Consider the following 20,701-nt stretch of genomic DNA (forward strand, 5'->3'; position numbering starts at 1 on the left):
CACTGCTCAAGTGGAAATTTTGTAGCTTTGTTTCCAGCAAACAGCACTTCCCTGGAAAAGTCTGAGTGTGGACTGGGGAATAGTGAGTGAGGCACTTTTCTTACTCAATATTACAGAAGTTCTGTTCTAGGAGTACAGGAAAATAATTTTACTGTGCTGGAGAACAACCAACAGCACAGCTATAACCAGCAAACCATGAATGTTCTGGCTTTAGTAATTGGAATTATGCAAAAAAAAAAAAAAAAAAAAAGGGGGGATAATAAGAAAAGGCAAGAGTTGATTTGTGGCTAGCTTAAGAGGTACTGTAACAGTACATCCAAATTGTTTGGTCTTGGTTTTTCTTCTCCTAAAACTGACAAAAAAAACATTTCTGGCAACTTTCTGTTGTGTGTAAAAATGTGCAAGGAGCACACAAATATAGGCATAGACAAATATATTTCCTCCCCCTTCCCTTTCTTCTCCCATCAGCTGTGGTACCTCTACTCTTAGAGGTAGGTGAAGGCAAGGAAAATGCACCTGGCAGTGTTGTACATCAACAGTTTTTAATCCATTGTGTCACCTCCCCAGCAGCTGTACTCGCTACTGCAATTGCATCAGAACCCAAAATAGAACACTTAGAAAGTGAGCTGCAATAGATGGTGCAATGTATTTAGTGGCTGCACATAAGGTTTTACAAACAGCTCAAGTGTAATCTCCCTTATGGTAAATCAAATTTGATTTAAACTTAGATTTAAATTGAACTGAAAATGTCAATAGACTGGAATACCTTAAGACAACTGCACCTTTCCTGCACATGTAACATTTGAGTTTAAGCTTTGGACAGCCATCCAGATTGGGCTTTTGCTACTATATTAGGAATAAGATCTTTCTCATATCAGCTATTTCATAGCTGAGATATATGTAGTTCCTTGAATTCTACATCCTGACTGATTAATATGATTTCTTCCAAAACTTGAATATAGAAATAAGCATGAGAAAATACAATAAAGCACTGGAGTTACTAAAATCTTTACAGGAGCTGGTAATTTTTGAGCGACAGCTCCAATTCAGAACCTAACCTTGGTGATTATTCTGGACTGGTTACTGTTCCAGTAGTGTTATTTGTTTAAACACAGAATAAATTGCAGGATCAGTGCCACCTCATCCATGCTGGCAGCCAAATATTTAATAACCATCTGTAAAGTTCACAGGAGGATTCATGCTCAAGAGTGACATCTGCCATCAGATCAAGAGTGTAAGAGGTAATGGTAAGATAAAGAATATCATGCTTTAATGAAAGTTTTCTGTAGTGTTTAAACAAAAGCCTCTTTTGCCTGCTGACTCTTAATCATCTCATTTATTGTTTTATTCCAAAACTGAAATGCGAACATTTTTCACCATCTCTTAAACCACATGAAATTCGATAGGAATACTTAGGTAAATACAGTCAGAAAACACTGTACAACAGAACTTTCTGATTTTAGGGAAGCTCACTGAGTCCTGGATAAAGGCATAGTCATTAGGATTTAATCTATCCTGGAAAATGTAACTACTCAGCATGTGAAATCCACCCTGAGCTAAACAGAAATCCACTCTGAGCTAGAAGAATTGAAATGCCAACAGTAACATGACTGGCTGCCCATAAGGGCACATCTCCTCTTCAATGGATAAAGAGAATTCTCATTCCTTAAATGACACATTTTTGACACCATTTTGCTAAACAAAAAGGGGTGCTAGAAGTCAAATCATCCTCTCTAACAATGCAATCCTGGCAGAGGTGGCTTGTCACACACTGCTGTATAGGTTGTCATTTAATACTACTAAAAAGAAAATAACTTCTAACTCTATTGTCAGGTAACCTTCTTTGGAGAACAGTGAATTTAATGTCTAACACCCACATGAGACACAGGAATAGCTGGATTAACAAGCCGTGTCATGCTGTCAGCTGCTGTTTATTCAAATAAAATGTCACAATCTAGAAATAAATTGCAAAGTTTAAAAACACTGAATTGTTGTAACACCCAGTGTTTCTCTTGCTGGACAAAAGTTACATCTCATTTACACTGCATTACTTTCCAAATGTCTGTGCATATTCTTGAATCTTCACCTTGTCATTTACGTGGCATATAAGATATTCTTCCCTATTTCTGTACATTTGTCCTTCAAAGTGAATACCTTTAAACAAATCTGCTTAATTTTCTTTGAAAAAGACTAAACTGTTTAAAAAACCAGTTTAAATCCTGCTTCTGACATGTTGCTGTTTACCTCACCTTGGGTAGTGTTGTGTGAGTTCCTACACCAAGCTTTTTTTCCACTAAATCAAGTCAGAAATAACGTTTTCTTTTTTTTTAATGTAATGAAAACTTTAACTTCCCTTCTCCAACACCCTCTTTAGATACTTTAAACACAATTACAATTTCACTTTCCATCAAGTTCTGGTTTGCTGCCTTATTTTTTTCCCAACTGTCACAGAAAATTAAGAACTGAATAGAGATTATAAAAGAGATAAGGTCAAGGGGAAATGGGTTTATTGTTTTAACTGCTTCTTCTAAATGATACCTGGGAGCAGCTGCAATGGAGGTCAATAACTGAACTGGAATTCAGGTTGGATTATACTCTCACCTATTAACACGCATGAACTTATGAAGTGCTGAGCTCCACCACACAGAGTGTGATGTTGGGTGCTTAAAGACACTCAGGATTTTTTCATGATATTGCCCCAAAGTACTCACCTTTAATTTAAAACTATGCTTTAAGGGAAAAAAGTTTGTTTATATAGAAAGAGACATCCCACAGAAAATGATCATGGTTTTATCTTAGGTTAATGCTAAGAGCTGTTGGCATGAACACATGGGCACAAATTTTTGGAATAAAGATGCTATAAGGTGACAGGGAGAAACTCCAGCCCAGTCTCACACACCACATAAAACCTGGGATACTCACTTGTCCAGGCTTCCCATTCTCACACAGAAAGGCCTCATGCTCTGATGCAAACTCAGGGGCGTTGTCGTTCACATCGAGAACTTTGATAGCAACAGGCACCCGGGACACCTGGCTGTGGTTCCCTAAGGAAAGATATCAAAGTACCAAAGGTAAGCATATTTAATTGGGAATTAAATCCAGCAGTGCTTGCACAGTCACCATGCTCTTCCTGTCTCCTGCCCTTGCTTTATTGGGCTGCCTCATCTGTAATGGATCGTGGAGTTGGAGCAGGAGATAAAGAAGGATGGCCAGGGCTTTGTGGTTGAAAAGAATAAATAGGTCCCTGTTGCAAACAGCATTTGTTGGAGATTAGCTCAATGAAGACCTTTCTTGGTCTAAATTGGTAAGATTTTTCTTTGATGAAGTTTGTATTGTTTTATTGATAAAGTCCATTATACAGGGAAAAGGGAAGGCTGCAAACAGCAGAGATTTATTTCTTTGTTTATCTTTGGCAGAGAACAGCACATTTTACTCCATTAATTGTTCTGACTGCACATCTATTACTTCTTCATTGCAAACGTGGTTAAAGTGCTGACCCACATTGGGAAAAGATGGATGGGAGACTGACAGAGGCAAAACTAGACAGTAATTTGGACTATTAAAGCACTTTGATCATCTACCTCTGACCAAAACCATGACCTGTGAACTTCTTTGTTCGCTGAAGTAATGACTCATTTATAATATAGAGCTATTTTGCATAAAATTGCTTATCACTGTGAAGAGTAGAATGAGCTGTAAGGCAAGAAAAGCTAAACCAACAGTTTGCTTTTACTTTGAATAGCTTTCAGAGATAGCTGCTTGTGCCTTTCTCTCAATTCAGCATAGTTGATTTGCTTAGAGACTACTTATAAGTATTTTATATTATTTCTCCCCAAAGAGCAAACCTGTGAATTCAGTTTAAACTGAGGTCACCAGCTGATTCGAAAAGTTTGATAAGCTGTTCCATAGCCCATGCACACCTCCACAGGTAGCTCAATCCTAGTTTCAAAGTCCATCTCTCAGTGAATATCATTTTCCAGTCACGGAATTCAACATTGTATCATCAGCAATGACAATACTCAATATTCAGTGCACTTCTCAATACAAATGACCACAAAGTACAGGAAAATCAGGCCCCACCAGTGCACAGGGAGCAACTGGTGGCAGCCCTACAGAGATGTGACAGAGATGAATAAAGGTGGAATCACCATATACACTGTGGCTTTTGTGGTTCCCACCAAGGTTAATTGTGTTGTGACCTAATCAAACCCTCTATCTGTGTTTTCTCCTTGTTTGCTAAACACATCCATAATTTGGGAGGCTCCACCTACAAATCTAAATGTGCAAATTTCAGTTGTTCTACTGACATTGAAATGACATAAAAATAACAATTTTAAAAACACAAACTCAAATATGCCAGTGCTATAAAAGACTTTATATTCCTGGGGTTGTCTGAAATATTAAAATTCCTCCTGTTTAGGATATGGAAGACTGCCACAGATCACAATTTAAATGTTTTCCATCTTAAAGACTCAAAAGTTTTAATATGGAAAGAAACATATTACAGAAGAAAAAGAAACACCCACCAAAATATTGTATGAGCAATATTTATGTCTATTTTGTATTTTATGATCTTACTGATTAACAGGTGGGGTGAACATTTATGCCATGAAATAATAATGTATTTGAAACCAAATAAAAGATAATATGCAAATCATGAATCCCAAACATTTTAAACACTTTTTTTAAATTTTCATTTGATAAAAATACAGACAATGAATCTCCAGCTTATCAGAATTCTCAGCACTAGTGTCATATTTAAACAGTAAAGATTTACTTTTATCTAAATTAATGAAATGATGGCAGTTCAAATTTTAAGACATTACAGAGAAATGTTATTAATTAGAAAAGCTTCTAAAGAAATTATTCATGTCCCTTGTGACTGCCCCCAAAATGTTTGTCTTTCATCAGAAATACAAACATTAAATTTAAAGATATTATAATTAGAAACTTGATGAGAATTCATTTAAAAAATTAATTTACTAAACACAAGAGAGACTCAGCTGGTTTGGAAATCTCCAAACAAGGGGATATCCACTGCCTTTTAGGGCTCCTGTGACTGTGGTGAACTTTGTTGCTGAGAAAGAGAGAGATAGAGAGGGAAATGTATCTACAGGTTGTACTGCCCACCACCCTGAACACACTGCATTATTTTGTCATCCCAAACTTCCCAGTGAAATTCCCCTTTGTGCTATGTGTTTTCCTTCACCCTGAGCCCACCTATTCAAACACATTAATGAGTCCTCACTAAGCAAACCCAGGTTGAAAACGCTGCCAGAATGAGATAGTTCCATCTGTTCATTTCCATACGTTTCATGTCTGCAGATTCTCGGTGGTAAAACATGTACAGAGGATGTCCAAGTTTAAACCCAGCTCTGCTGGCAATGCCCCAAATCCTTGAACTGGGAGTAGGAAGGGATTGAAGTGGATCCAGACTGATCCCAAACTGCCAATACAGCATGGTCACTGCCCTTCAGGCTGTTGGGTGTCTCACTGATCAGCATTCAACATTCAGAACTTCTCCTCCTTTGTATGAATGGACAGTCAGTTCTTTCTAAACTAGGCACAAAACTGAGTTTAATCACTGTGGAGGTTTTGTTTGGTTTGTTGTTTTTTTTTTTTTTTCCCAATAAACCTCTCAGTCAGTAGATTTAAGGGAGACTGAGTGCTCTTGCATGTACCAGGTAGACAGCAAGACTGATTGCTTAACTTCCAATCAGCTATTTTATGCAAAATCATAAAAAAAATGTAAAGTTAGAGACCCTCTAAGGAACTAATCAGAGTTTTAAAAGTTTTATCACCTGTATTTATTGTGATGCACAGTTTAAAAAGACCTACCTTGAATCTTGCATTGCAGAAGTATCATCAGGGCTGTCACTTGAAAAGCATCAGCTTTGTTTGAAAATTTAACACTTTGAGGAGCAAGATTAAGAACTATTGAGAAAATTTCCATGAGTCCAGTTAAATAAAAATCTTTTCAAGCTATGTCTGCACAGAAGGACTTAGTTAATCATCTGGGGACTCTGTGTCTAGATGAGCACAGAACATTTCTGAGCTCCAGCAGTGAGACCCAGATGAGCACAGAACACAGACACACAGAAAGGAGCATCTAGGCAGATCCAAGGAAAGGAAGACTCAATGCAAAAAAAAAAAAAAAACCCTAGTGGAACTTAGTTGGGGTTGATAAAAAAAAACCTTCCAAAAATAATGGAAAATCCATCTGAGTTAAGAAATGAATATTGAAAGGTTTACAAGGGTTATAAGCTCCTAAAACGCTCTTCTGCTTTTCTCCCCAGTTCTCAAGATTCTACTGGCACATTAAATGCTTGAAATACCCAGCTTGCTGAGTAACCCACTGAAACCCACTCAGGGTTTAAAAAGGCAGCAGAGTTTGATACCAAAATGACTAGGCAGATCAGATAACCAAAGTCCAATTCAAAACAAGCAAACAAACAAACAAAAATTATCAAGCAACTTAGTGTCTCCAAACCTGAACCTTTGGAGACTACATCCCCATGTTTTACCACTTGTTATTGGAATCAACACTTTTCTTCCTTCATGGAAAAAGCCCTGCATGACTGAGATGTATTGTAGGAAATTTGTATTACAAAGCACTGAGTGTTGTCAACACGGTTACTGCACACAGCCAGTCCTACTAGGAGTAACTAGAGCTTATAAATATAATTTTTGGTCTTGTGCCATAACTAACAAAATATAATGCTGCTTTTCAACTCCCATGAACACTTAAAGTCCTCATAAGCTTGCTTAAAACACTTCCCCCTGTCTTCCCTTGACTGATACAATGGTTTTTGAGATAAAGAGAATTATTGAGGCCAAAAAGGAACTTTATAATTTATTTTACCCAAAGAAATCCAGTTTAGTCAAGTTTCCCTTTAGGTAATTAAATCATCCAAAATCACTTCAATGTTCTTTTTAAAAAGTCATTAGCTGTCACGAATTTTACCTAAAATTAAGTACCTGAATAGAAAGTAACTTCCTAGAAAATAATCCATCTTTTATTGTTACTATTATTCATATTATCATTATTGTTATTGTTATTATTACCACCACATGGTTTGGAAATGGTTATTTCATGCTTCTCTGATTCAGTGAAACTTCTACCATAATAAAACTTTGAATTAGAAGTAGAGAAGTCCTAGTTCTAACAAAGAAATCAAAACAAAATCTGAATCACTGACTTAATAAAAACAACAGCGCTTGGTTTACATCCCTTATATTTCAAACTTATTAAGTTGTATTTTAACAGAGCCAGTTCCCATGACTTTATCAAAGTTGCATCTGATGACTTTATTAAGATAATCCACCCTCAGGACAAGTTTATTTCTCCTGTTAGAGTTTATGTTATTGTTTTCTTTAGGCAATCCTTTACCTCTAGAATGCCACCACTTATAACAATCTTTCTGCCGCATAAAACTGACAAATCTGACTTAAAAAATCCTTAGATACACAGATGCTCTTGTGAAATCGAGGTTTTATTTATGTTGAAGCTTAACTCTAGAAATCAAATAACGCACCAAATTCTGGGCTCGTTTGTCTGCAGCACTGGGTAATGATCTGATTCAAGAGAGGTTGAGTGCCTGAAACCCACTCCAAAATTTCCAGGAAGACAGCAGTAATTGCCAGCCAGCATTTCTCTTAAAAATACCAGAACACAAGCTATTTCTGAGCTAGGAGAAAACTCAAACAATCAAACTAAAAACCCAGGCAGAATTGTTCACAGGGAAGATATAGATTCCCCAATGAAATGATTGTATTTTTAAAGGATGAGAAGTTCTGGATTATCTAAATAGCAATATAAACATATCAGTACCCAGCAGCAAGGTTCCTGTAGGAGCTGCTAAGACAAGAAACAAACACTGCCTCCTAATTATTATTCCATTTGTATTTCTTTCAGCACATGGAGCATGCCGGAGGAGCACAGATTGTGGCGAGTCTCTGTGTGTGCATGTGTGTGGGAGGGGCGCGGAAAGGAAAAGATGTGGAACATATTTCTCAGGTTTGTTCCTTAAGTCATTCTTTGGGAGAAAAATAATAACCGAGTTGAGAATTTTCGTCTCCTTTCAGTCGCTCACTGGGTTTATTTCGTTGTGGGCTCCAGAAGGATGAATGAGGCAAGAGGAAAGCTTTGTCACACTCTGTTTCTATTTCCTCACTGAGAGACTGTCACAAGTTTAACCAACTTGTCACAACTTTAACCAACTTACCAAGAGGTAATGTCATCCACCTCTTCAAAGCTGAATTTGGAGTTAAGAGGTTCCCAAAGTTCAGCAACTCCATTTGGAAAGAGGTGACTCAGGAAGGCCACACTCACCTACCTTTAATCAATATATGAGATGTAGCACTTGGGACTAAGGCACTGACTTTACTTTCAGGTTGCTGACAGTATCAAAACAGAACAAAACAAAAAAGAATAACATTTCTTTGATATGTGCACACACCATGCCGGAAAATGTTAATTAAATACTCCATATTCCTCAGGTCCTGTTTTCACTTACTTTCTTTTTCTGTGGGGGTTTCTTTTACTTGCACGTAAATCCACATAAGACATTAAAATTATTTCCTATAATCCAGAACCAATCAGAATCTGAATCAACTACATAAAATTTGCAGAAAATGGAGTCATGCCTGCAAAAAGACCAAATGAATCTTGTTTTTATCAGTGATATTCCACCTAGCCCTGCACTCAGTTTTTTGCTTGCTACTGTAAGTACCAATACTTCATCATTTCCTACATTTGAAATAATTTTTCAAATATAAATATACCTTAAATTAAACCAGGGATTTCAACTGGGTACTTTGTTAACTTCAAAGGATTGACACTGATTTATAAAACTTGATAATAAAACCAAATTTAAGACAGGGAGTCTATTCCTTTCATACAGGTACAATGAATACTGATAGAATCAGTTAGCCCTCATTTTGCTCATCCGAGGTCAGGCCGTAATTCGACATTCAAATGCAACCTCTCTGCTATTTTTCATGCCATGAAGCTGTGCAGTTATTCAGCAGCCTCACAAATAGTTACTCTGTAATTACCTCTGATACTCCGTGAATTGTAAGATCCATTTGCAAAACTGGGAAAGGTTTGTAATTTTCTGCAGAAGTATCTTATTTTGCTTGGTGTATTTGCATGATATTGTCTTGTCTGAGTGCACAGAGGGATCAAAAGGGCTTGGAAAGGAGAGACTAGATCAGAAAAGCAAAACATCCCCTCAAACGTAGTTCACATGTGTGAAAAGGGCCTGTTCTACCACAACCCTGGTTATAAGGGAAAGTCAAACCATCCTGTTCTATTTAGATTTAGCTGTGCAGGATGAGAGAGGAGAAGTTATCCTCTGCTGCAATGAGAATGAGAACATGGACCACAGTGAGCGAGCTCTAAGTTTGTCCTGGAGGGAGTAGAGGATGCTGAAAGTAATTCATATCCACCTTGGGCCTGGAGGGGAATGGGAAGCAAAGGCAACCCCCACCCCTCATGCCACCCTTCCAAAAACACAACAACCCAGAAACTCTGGTTATCCCAAATCACTCTGAGTGCTGGGTTGCTTTAATCACAATGTTTGTGTTTTGAAAACTCCACCTTGATGTCACCACTTCCTATTAACCAGCAAGTGCTCCAAAAAGCAAATTCTAGAAGGGATAGGAGATGCTGCAGGTACTGAGTAACATGAGTACTCATTGCATGGAACATACATACTGCATGCAAGAGTGATACGGAGGCTGTGGATGTATTAACCTGGATGTCACCACAAAGCCTGTGAAACTGTCTCCCATGACATTCTCCTGGAGAAGCTGCAGCCCACGGCTTGGACAGGTGCATCTTCTCTGGATTACAGAATGGCTGATGGCCCAACCCAGAAATGGGGAATGGTGCCACATCCAGCTGGGGCCAGGCACTAGGGATGTACTCCAGGCTCAGTGTTGAGCCCAGTGCTGTTCAGTATCTTTATGGATGATCTGGATGAGGAGATTGGGGGGACTCTCAGTCAGTTTGCACCAAGTTGGGTGGGAGCATGGATCTGCTGGAGGGCAGGAAGGCTCTGCAGAGGGATCTGGACAGTCTGGATCCATGGGCTGAGGACAGTGATGTGAGGGACAACAGGGACAAGTGCCAGGTCCTGCCCTGGGGTCACACCAACCCCATGAATGCTCCGGGCTGGGGCAGAGGGGCTGGAAAGTGCCCAGTGGGAAAGGCCCTGGGGTGCTGGGACAGGGGCTGGACACGAGCCCAGGGGTGCCCAGGTGGGCAAGAGGCCAATGGCACCTGAGCTGTCCCAGCCCTGGGGTGGCAGCAGGACCAGGGCAGTGCCCGTCCCCTGTGCTGGCACTGCTGAGGGACCTTGAGGGCCGTGTCCAGTTCTGGGCCCTCATGGCCAGAGAGACCCTGAGGGGCTGGAGCGTGTCCAGGGCAGGGAACGGAGCTGGGAAGGGGCTGGAGCCCCAGGAGAGGCTGAGGGAGCTGGGAAAGGGGCTCAGGCTGGAGCAAAGGAGGCTCAGGGGGGACCTTGTGGCTCTGCACAAGTCCCTGACAGGAGGGGGCAGCCGGGGGGGTCGGGCTCTGCTGGCAGGGAACAGGGACAGGAGGAGAGGGAACGGCCTCAGGCTGGGCCGGGGGAGGCTCAGGGTGGACAGCAGCAGGAATTTCCCCATGGAAAGGGTGCTCAGGCCTTGGCAGGGGCTGCCCAGGGAGGTTTGGAGTGGCCATCCCTGGAAGTGTCCAAGGAAGGGCTGGAGGTGGCACTCAGAGCTCTGGGCTGGGGACAAGGTGGGGATGGGGCACAGCTTGGACTCCGTGGCCTGGGAGCTCTTTTCCAACCCCAGTGATTCTGGAATTCTGTGAATGCATGGGATATGCACTAGGAGAGAAAAACGGGGATATGAAAGCAGGGGGAACAAATGGACGGGATGAGGCTTGGAAAGGGTTGGAATGGACATTCTAAACAGATATTGTAGCATCTTTGCAATATTTGAGTAAAAACTATGGGTCTCTTGACAGAAGCTCTGGATGCAAACAGCATGTCCTTAGAGGCTGCTCTGCATATCTAATTTTGACCACGGTGAGCTGTATATTCACAGTAACACATAATCAAGATATGTGTGACACATCAATATGAGTAAACAAATACATAATTCAAAATAAAGTATTAGTAGAGCTGCTTGAGCAGGTTGTATTGGAAACTGCTAAAGTCATGTCAGGTTTATGACAATGAAGCAATTCCAGTTTATTCACCAATCCTAAGTAAATCCTTAAGGGAAAATGATAAAAAAACCCAATACTGCCAACATCCTTCCGCCCACACATCTATCCAGAGACCAAACTGAAACAACTGCTGGCAGAAAACAACCTGTATTTGTGATAAAGCACTGTGTAAATGAGCCTTATTTGTCTCTAACGAGGACACCAGTCAGGAGGAAGCTTGCAGTTATGTCACACTCAGTAAATTAACTGTGTTATGTATTGAAATGGGGAATCATTACGACCCCAAAAATTAAAAATACAGCTGAAGTTTTAGCACTTGCTAACTACAAGAAATGGCAACCTAGAAATGTTTGAAGTTTTACAGTTAAATTTTTTTGCAAAAAGTCAAAGCACATCAAACAAACAAACAAACAAATATAAAACAGATGAGCAAATGATACCTCACTTCAAGAGTAAGCAGTAGAAAAACAACATTTGTGATCTCTGGAAGCATCTGCAAGTAGGAAGCACTGCTCTACAGACCCAGCATTTCAGCAAAAGTCAGAGCCCACTAAAAGATTTTGATCAAAGGTTTTCCATTTCCTTGTGGCATGCACCAGCAAGAAGGAAAGAAGGAAAACAAAGAATCTCAGAATCATCTTTCTGATATTCTCATTATACACTCTAGAGTAATAACAGTGTGATGAAATACCACTGGATCCATACTTTTGTGGATCACAGCACCACAAGCCTAACTAGGACTCCAGATTTTCCGAGGCAGTGCAATGCCTTAAATCGTTGTGAGGAAGTAACAGGTTTTAATTTCTAAATATAACAATGAGGGGAAAAAAAAAAAAATCCAGAAAATAATATGGTGTCCTTGAATGACAGAAAAGAATTTGACTCAAAAATAAGGCAGTGAACGACCAGGAAAAGAAATTGATTAAGAAAAACTTTTAAGACACAACAAATGTACCAGGACATGACTTCCTGCTTTGTTTCTCAATTCCAGCTGAAACAAAGGAATTGTGCTGCCATAAAACAGTCAGGAATCTGGCCCACACTTTAGAGCAATTATATTATTAATATGTTAATACATCATGAATATTAAAATCTTATATTGACTTAGATATGCAAGGTCTTATTGTCAATTATAATTAGCTATGAAATTTTCTAATGACTAGCAGCAATAATAATAACAATAAGCAGACTGATTGAGAACAAGTTGTCTGGAATATTTGGGTTTTTTTATTTGAAATGATTTCATGATTGAAGTAAAATAATTTATAGCTCAAATGAAATCCCTCCCTTACTCATAGACAAAACATCAAAATGCTTTAATAAAAATTGTTATTAAAGCAGAATTTATTATAGAAGTATTTAAATGTCATTACTTTTAGAGCTCATATTCCTTTCTGAGACTGATTTTCTTAATAGTGCAATTTAATTACTCTTATGTTTCCTTCACAGATAAAATATTGCTCGATATCCTGGATATGAATCAGGTTCTAGGCATCAAACCTTCTTATTTGCATACCTTCAGCAATAAGCAAAAAAGACCTCCCTAGTTCATTAGAATGCACCTTTAAAAATATCATCTCCTTTGCTCTTCAGCCAGAAAATAGTTCCATTTTTGCTACCCTGCACCTTTGCCAGAAACTCAGAGCATGCCGCTCAGAGTCTTTATTCTAGACAGAAATGTGCTTGAAGAAGATTGTCTAAAATTATACTGAGTTACAAATCTCTACTCTGACCTGCTCTCAAGCAGAAAAACCAGTGGAGATTTCAGATAGTCCCATTCTGCTCAGGACTGACGAACTCAGCTTCTCAAATGAGGTGAATTCCACACAGTAATTCTAAGATCAATCTTCTTTTCTTTAGAACTTCTAATTCAAATGTTCGAAGTGCAGATGGCCAGTTGGTAGCTGGTCGGGGTAAAGATGCACTTACTTTGCTAATACATGTATGTATCTACATCTCATCTATATATCTATATATATCTATATGGTCAGCTTAACCAGCCCCCAGATTTCCTCAAAGTAACTACAAAATATTCTGTTCATTAGTTAGTTGTGTACACTTCTGCCTGTACTCCTTACCTGAATCCTTCCCTGTTTTGTGCCCCAGGAAACCTTATTTCTTTCTAAAACACCACCTAATGCCCTAACCTTTTGTGTTTTAAGCTTTGAACAGTGTTCCAACTCCAGTATGTCTTTGTGAAATGAGTATTTGCCACTCTGGAACTTGATGTCTAGCCTGGATTTATAATGCCCAGAAAACAGAAATACAGTTTAGACTGTTCCTGCAAATCTCTCTCCTTTTCCTTGCCATAATGATGTTTACTACCTTCTTTGACCTTTTATTTGTTTCTTTTTACTGAATTACTCAGATGCTTTATTCACAGCTGCCTTCCATGCCTCCCTCTGGAATCAGAGGCCTCCAACTTCTACTTGGCATCCCATACCTGAATTTCAGGGCTTGCTCCTGAGCTACTGAGGCCATTTCATACAGAAATTGTTTCATAAGCACACTCCCTTCCCATTCATATTTCCTCATAATATGGCCACTGCCATGCTATTATCTTTGTGGAACACCTCTCCTGCTATTTTTGAGCTGTGTGAAATGCTAATGGGATATTTTGTGCTATGTTTAAATACACTTTGACAGCTGAGAACTGAAAACTGGCTTGACAAGATGCACCAGCCCTCCACTGCCCAATGGCAGCGACCCATCAGGATCTGAGGAGCTCTGTGTAGCCCTGTAGTTATGTGCAAATGGACAAAAACTACCTTAGTAAATTCTGTGTTTCAGTGTAAAAGTGATGGATTATATAGCTTGAGTTCCACTAAACCAGAGCAAAAAGGGTCAAGCAGAAAAGGTTAATATTCTTGAGCTCCTCTTGTTTAAACCTCCATAAAGTCTTGTTTCCTTCTCTTTCTCAAACTTACTGAAATTTACTCAGCCCTCATTTAAAGATAATTATATGATGTACCAAAGTTACTCCCGAAAATGTTAAAATTATTGCTAATAATGCCTGTAGTTATTTTTACCATAAAAGGCTAAATAAAATTAAATAAATGAAAGCATAATGAAAGCAAAGGTATTTGTGGCATTAAAAAGTACATTGTAGCTGAAGGCTTGTTTTGAAGAAATATGTCTCTCTTCCCTTTTAATTAGTGTCCTTGGATTTTTTAAGGGAATACACAATATAGGTAACTTTAGCAGTGCATGTGCTGGGTGATGATTCAATTACTGTATTTATATTCTCAGTAAACCATATAGAGCTTTTCTGGCTTTATGCCCTTTCCCATTAGGTGACAAAATTGCCTCATACTTCTTCATTTCCAAAGAATGCCGTTGGTGTGGGTAATTACCTGTGTCAGACAGAGCCCACAGCTTTGTCCTTGAGACTCCTCTGCTCTGGGCCTGGAAAATATTTACTGCGGTCAAATTGCCATTTAGATTTCAAGATCTTGTCTAGATTTCCACCTCTTGTTTTGAATAATTATTCATGAGAATTTCTACTGCTTGTGGCAGTTCTGGTGCTTTGCCCAGTCCTTGGGCAGGGGGCTGAGGCTGCCACAGGAGCACTGCTTCCTTGGCATGTGGGGCTGAGTGCCAAGAACCCTTTGATCAAGCAGCAAATCACAATGAAAATAATATCTCTGTGACTGCAGTGCCTGCGGAATAAGGACAACAGAAATTCCATTAAAACCCTCCACTCAGAGATTTAAAACTTGGCTAAAAGTACAGCTCCAGGCTACGAGAAATATCCTCACCCAGGCACTGGCTTTGGAATTCCCCAGTGGACTGCTCTGTTGTACATCTGTGAGTGTGATGTGCAGGGTGTGAGGATCACAGAATCCCAGAGTGGTTTGGGTTGGAAGGACCTTAAAACTAACCTTGTTCCACCCCCTGCCATGGCAGGGACACCTTCCACTGTCCCAGGGTACTCCAAGCCCCAATGTCCAACCTGGCCTTGGACACTTCCAGAGGCAGCCACAGCTTCTCTGGGCACCCTGTGCCAGGGCCTGCCCACCCTCCCAGGGAACAATTTCTCCTAATATCCAGCCTAAGATGGAGAAGAATCCAGTGCTGCAAATGATCAAAACACAGCTTGGAGGAAAATATTAAACCTTGAGTAGTCCACTCAGTGCTTCATCGGATGAAGGAAAACTTTGGGACTTTAAAGGGATCATCATTTAACTGTCTTTAAAGATAATGAGCCAGGCTTTCTGTTATTTATTGATGTGTTTGTCACAAATCTGAGCCTGCCAAGTGGAATATATTTAGAAGTCTTTACTTGTTGAAATCTATGGTATCATTCAAGGAAGCTCTACTCTGAAATACACATATTCTGGGGAAAAAGATTACCTCACTTTTTAAAAAGAGAATTTCAGATAAGCATTGCTAATAATGAAGGCATTGCAGTATATTTTGTTTCCAAAGAATTCACTAGAATCCTGTATCTCAAGCAGATCTCAGCTTCAGTTTAGGAGGCATGCGTATGCAAATATCAGGACATTCATATTTAAATCAGAGGACTGTCGTGCAGTCAAATTATGTTGCTAATAAATTTCTTTCTAGGCTAAGTTAAACCAGCTTTTCTGAGATAAGTCTTTGCTTTGGTTTCAAACTACACCAGTTCTCCATTTATTACTACTGTTGTTATATCAATTGACCAGCAATGATGGAAGTACAGGGCATTTCCTTAGTATTGATGGCTTACATAGTGAGTGTGCTGGGAAAGTACCTGCAAGGTGGCTGTTCCAGCCATTAGAAAATGGAAATGGAAATCCATGGAGCTGGAGGCAAAAAGAGGACAGAGTTTAATTATTACATGCCTTATCCATGTCTGGCAATCTGATCGCTTGAATGATCAGTGATTCTGAGCTCCATTCAGAATCTAGAGCAAAAATGGTCTAATAAATAAGTCATGGCTATTTGATTTTCTTTTCCTCTGACTAGCATTGACAACATGTAACGTGGTAAGTGCTGCAAAACCTGTGCAAGAAACCGGGAGAATACTGAGGAGGTTAAGCCCAGTCTGAACCCTGCTCTGCTTCACTGCCTAGCAAAATTGCCAACCAGTTAATGCCAGCAACACAAGCATGTCAATGGGAGCAGGAGTTACAGCTATAATTGTAATCTACACAAGGAAAAAACGTATTTGTGGGTTCAGGAGAATGGGATCGCATCTGACTATTAGGATCCTGACTTCACTAGATTTTACTGAATGGTAGAAAATTCATTTCAAGCAAGTAGCAAAGAACCAAAGATGTGATGAGCCTTTGTACACACAAAAAAGATGCACCAAAAGAGACGTCTGTAATTTGATCATTCATTCTTACTGCACTGCAATTCAGGCTGTCAAAAAATCCTTGCACATGCCCCCAGATTCCTTTCCTGTTCAGGATATAGCTCCAGAGAGCTCAAACACATGAGCAGCACTATCAACCCTGACTTACAAAGCAAGACTGTATTCATCCCTCTTCTCTCAAGCATTTAAATTTAAAATAAACCTCCCAACCTTGGCTACAACTTCAAGTTCATGTAAGTCTCAGCTACACCACAAACTAATGAGAAATCTCATTAGTTCAGTGTTTAGAGTCCAGAGGCAGTGACAACGTTCACCCTTTATATCCACAGAGCACAAAGGTTCATTCTCAGGCAATCTTTTTGCCAGTGGACCTTCTTCCTCCAGCCTGTCATCACCTGGATATTCCTGCTCCTTTCCATTCAGCAGGGTAAACCTGGATGAATGGCAATGTAGAAAGAAAATTTAAGAACCAATTCACAGGTTCAATAGCTTTGAGTCTCACCCTTGCCATGAGCGTACTTTTTCTGCACACCCTAAGCCTGCATTTCAGAGGGATCTTTCAAACATGTCAAAGCTCTTTCTAATATTATCTTCTCTTAAAAATCCATATGGCAGAATTTATCAGCACAGAGGAGACCAGGGAGGAAAAATGTTGAACAACAAAGAGGCAAAAATTAATCTGATCACATAAGAAAGAGACGTAAGAAACCACACAATAGGAAAAATGTGCAAAATATATGGAATATTTAGGAGTAGACAGATGTAGGGGTAGCAGGTGAAAGGACCAAAGCTGCAGAAGGAGTTTAAAGGGAAACTTATAACTAAATCTGAAATACTGAAACCAGCACCTAAATATCACCTGTATCACCTAAACATCACCTGGTACCATGTTAATCTCATTCAGTTCATTGTTTTCCACAGATGGCTCTTTGCATGGTTTCATCTTTAGTAACCACAAAAAGATTGAAGAATTTGCTCTTGTGGGCATACAACTCTTAAGGGAACTTCCCAGTGTGACCATTGATGGGACTCTCTGTCAGTCACACTCCCAACCACCCCATGCTGTCACTGATGGGACCCAGCAGTGACTCCAGGTTCCCTCTTGACTCCCCACACCCCACTCACAGCCAGCCCAGGTTTCCTCACTGGTTCCAGCCCAGGTTTCACTCAGCAGTCTCAGATCTCTTGTTCCATAAAGCCATTTATTCCCGGCACAGTAACACAGACACAGCCCGAGCTTGTGCCTTTGAGAGGGACCCCCACAAAGGCTTTTATCCCTGGGCTTTTAGCCCTTCACAGCCCAAGCACAGGGAAGCCTTTGCTCTTCCTCCTGAGCCCTGGGCTCCTGCACTGGCTCTGGGTGTTCCTCACCCAGCTGTGCCACTCGTCGTCGGATCCCCTGTCGTGCAAAGGGTCACAGGTCACATCCTCCTGTCCCTCTGGGCTCCCACCCAGAGCTCATCCTGCAGCCTGCAAACCAAGCTACCTGCACCAGCTGTGTCCCTCAACACAAGCAGAATGCAACGTGGTTACTGGGATTTAAACAGGAGGCAAAAGCTCTGTGCATTGGCCACGCATTTCAGGAACCAGAAAATAAAGGCAATGCAAAAGTCTGAGCAAATGTCTGAGGGAGAGCCATTCAAAGCAGCTGTTCTTTAGTCTGGCTGGCCAGTTTAACTCCCTGAAAACAAAGGGTGCAGAAAACCAGAAAGTCCTTCAAAAGAGTCTGTCAGCAATGGGAAAGTAAAGGAGGGAAACAGCACCATCCAAGATGTCTTAATTTGCACAGGTCTCTGAATACAATACTATTTGTCACCAATAGCATGAATTTGTTCTGAACAAGCACTGGCCAGACACTTGTCTATGAATAAGAACAGAAAATATCTCTCTTCTAAATAAAAACCCAACCAAATGAAAAACCCCACAAAAATCCCACAGAAAACCTCCAAACTGGTCTTTTGCCTGTCAAGTATACCCACAAAAGAGCCACTTTCAGCATTGGCTCATGTTTTTCTGTTTCTCCTCCTAGTTTTGCTAGAAGTGAGAAGGCTGAGCTCATATTTTCCACCACTCAGATTAAGAATGTTTAAAATTATCCACACACATTTTAAATCTGATCACTTTTCAAAAGATCAGCAAGTCTGAGGATCTTCATCCCTATTTCAAGAGAAAATGCAGAAGCAGTAATGCTCCATTCCTGTCTTTGAAGATTCCTACCTAAGACAGTGGCTGGGGGATGATGACAGCAGGAAACTGCCAAAAATTACCTCACTTCAGAGCACAAATTTAGCTGCAGGTGTCTTACCAGCACAAAGCTCTGAAATAGTGAATTATGGTTTGGAGAAAGTTGGTGTTTATCTATGAAAGTGTTGTTAAATCAGGGCATATTTAGGATCTACCATGCTGGGAATCAAGAAATAAAAATCCAGTCTGATGGCTTATGAGGAGTAAGCAAATTTAATGGCAATTAAATGGTCTGGTCATTGCCCTGCAGATGGAGGGGAGAGCCTTGCACAGGCCCTGGGAAGCAGCCAGCCCAGGAAGAGGAAATGTTCCTGCATGAACAATTCCAACATATTTATTTTCCTGGGAGAGATCAGCAGTCCATTAATAAGACTGTCAGTGAAGGCGTTGTAATGACACTCTTTGTATTTGCATTTGCTGCTTGTGTCTGCCTCCAACAGATTTCTGTTATTTTACAGCAGAGATTTTGCCTATTACTGTCTTGGAAAAAAAACCTAAAAATGCCCATTTTCCCCTGTTTGACAGTTCTATAAGCAAATTTAATTTCTGCTTGAGGAGCTTAAAAATAATTTCACTTAAATAAGCAAAGAGAGTAGTCTATGGAATTAAGCCCTTGTTTTATGTAAATGTCAAATAAATATATTAGGAATGCAAAAATAAGCCATCAGGAGGAACATAAATGCTTAGAACAAGATTGGCATTATTATTTTCATAGCCAGTCTGATAAGAGGCAATTTTACAATAGCAGTAGATGCTGAGGCTCCCATGAAGTCTAATGACAAGGCTGACTTCTTACAAAATCCTTGAGTATAATTATGTTTTAAAAAACTGAAAATGCAACGGGCAGACTTCATTTTTGTGTGGCTTAGTAAAGTGCTCTTCTGGCAACTTTGCTCTGACACACACATGTAAGGGAGATATAAAAATAAACTGGAGGAGTGTCTTGCAAATTTATTCCTTTTATTTTGTTCCCTTTTGACTTTTTGGAGGAAACAAAATGTAAAAGGACTTCACTTTACATCTGAATATTTCAGATCATAAACGAAGAATTGTGCTTTCCATGCTGTTGGTAAATCTCATGATCTGAGAAAATTAGTATGGAAATTTTAAGTATTTTTCCTTTAAAAACATTAAAATTATTAACTGGTTAGATATTAACCTGGGGAAATATACCCAGTGAAACCAGATCTTCCTTTCTTTCCTTGTGTGATTCCCTGTGGCTTGGCTTCCCTTCAAGCAGAAAGTATTTCAGCTAATTTATTAAAGTATGGTTTGGCTGCAAGAAGGAACAGTAACATGGCACTGTTGGCACTACTGGCAACGAAATCCCCGAATTACTGAGGTGGGTCAGAGGAACACAGGGTACAAGGAGTGGAAGTTGGGAGCTTGGTTTGCACTCAGACTTAGGTGTGTCACAGATTCCTAACAGGTTTGTTTTTGAAAACAAGTACCACAGGAAAAATATTACACAGCAAAACTGGGCCAAATAAGCATATTTTATCCCCCAATTTATTATGTTCATAGCTGCAATACTATGAAACTGAGCTTCAAATGCTCTGTACCATAATGCTGTATCCTTCAAAAAAGAGATTTGTGGGACAAGCATCACCCAGTTCTCTCCACCAGGCTTTGAGGACAGATATTCCTGCAGTGCTGGCTCAAGTGTGTGCACAAAGCAGGTTCTGCCTGTACAGTGAGGGCAGGACAGAGTTCCAGGGTTTGTGTGCTCCAGTTCAGGACACGACACAGGGTGGCAGCCCCGCATTCCCCACCTGCTCCTTTGCTTGTGTCAAATCTATTGTCTAAAATACAGTGCTAAGATGAATAATAAATTAGACTGTCGTGCGTGATCCTATCAGCAGCTCCAAATTAATTAAGAATTCTCCTTGATTAAAATCCATGACCCGTATTGCCAGGCAGGGCAGCTCTCCTGACTC

The 20,701-nt window shown here is 40.0% G+C and overlaps 1 protein-coding gene across 1 annotated transcript in view; it reads right to left on the bottom strand.

Moving 5' to 3' along the window:
- Window positions 1-20,701, bottom strand: part of CDH8 (cadherin 8) — a 153,900-nt gene that overhangs the window by 31,739 nt on the left and 101,460 nt on the right. The window contains exon 10 of the mRNA XM_042027639.1: window positions 2,923-3,044. Within this exon, the coding sequence (XP_041883573.1) occupies window positions 2,923-3,044 (122 nt within the window). The remainder of the gene's footprint in view (window positions 1-2,922; window positions 3,045-20,701) is intronic.

Source organism: Corvus kubaryi, unplaced genomic scaffold (genome assembly GCF_017639235.1).
Source record: "Corvus kubaryi isolate FWS band 111438036 unplaced genomic scaffold, C.kubaryi_AGA036_p1.0 37300, whole genome shotgun sequence".
Taxonomy (NCBI): domain Eukaryota; kingdom Metazoa; phylum Chordata; class Aves; order Passeriformes; family Corvidae; genus Corvus; species Corvus kubaryi.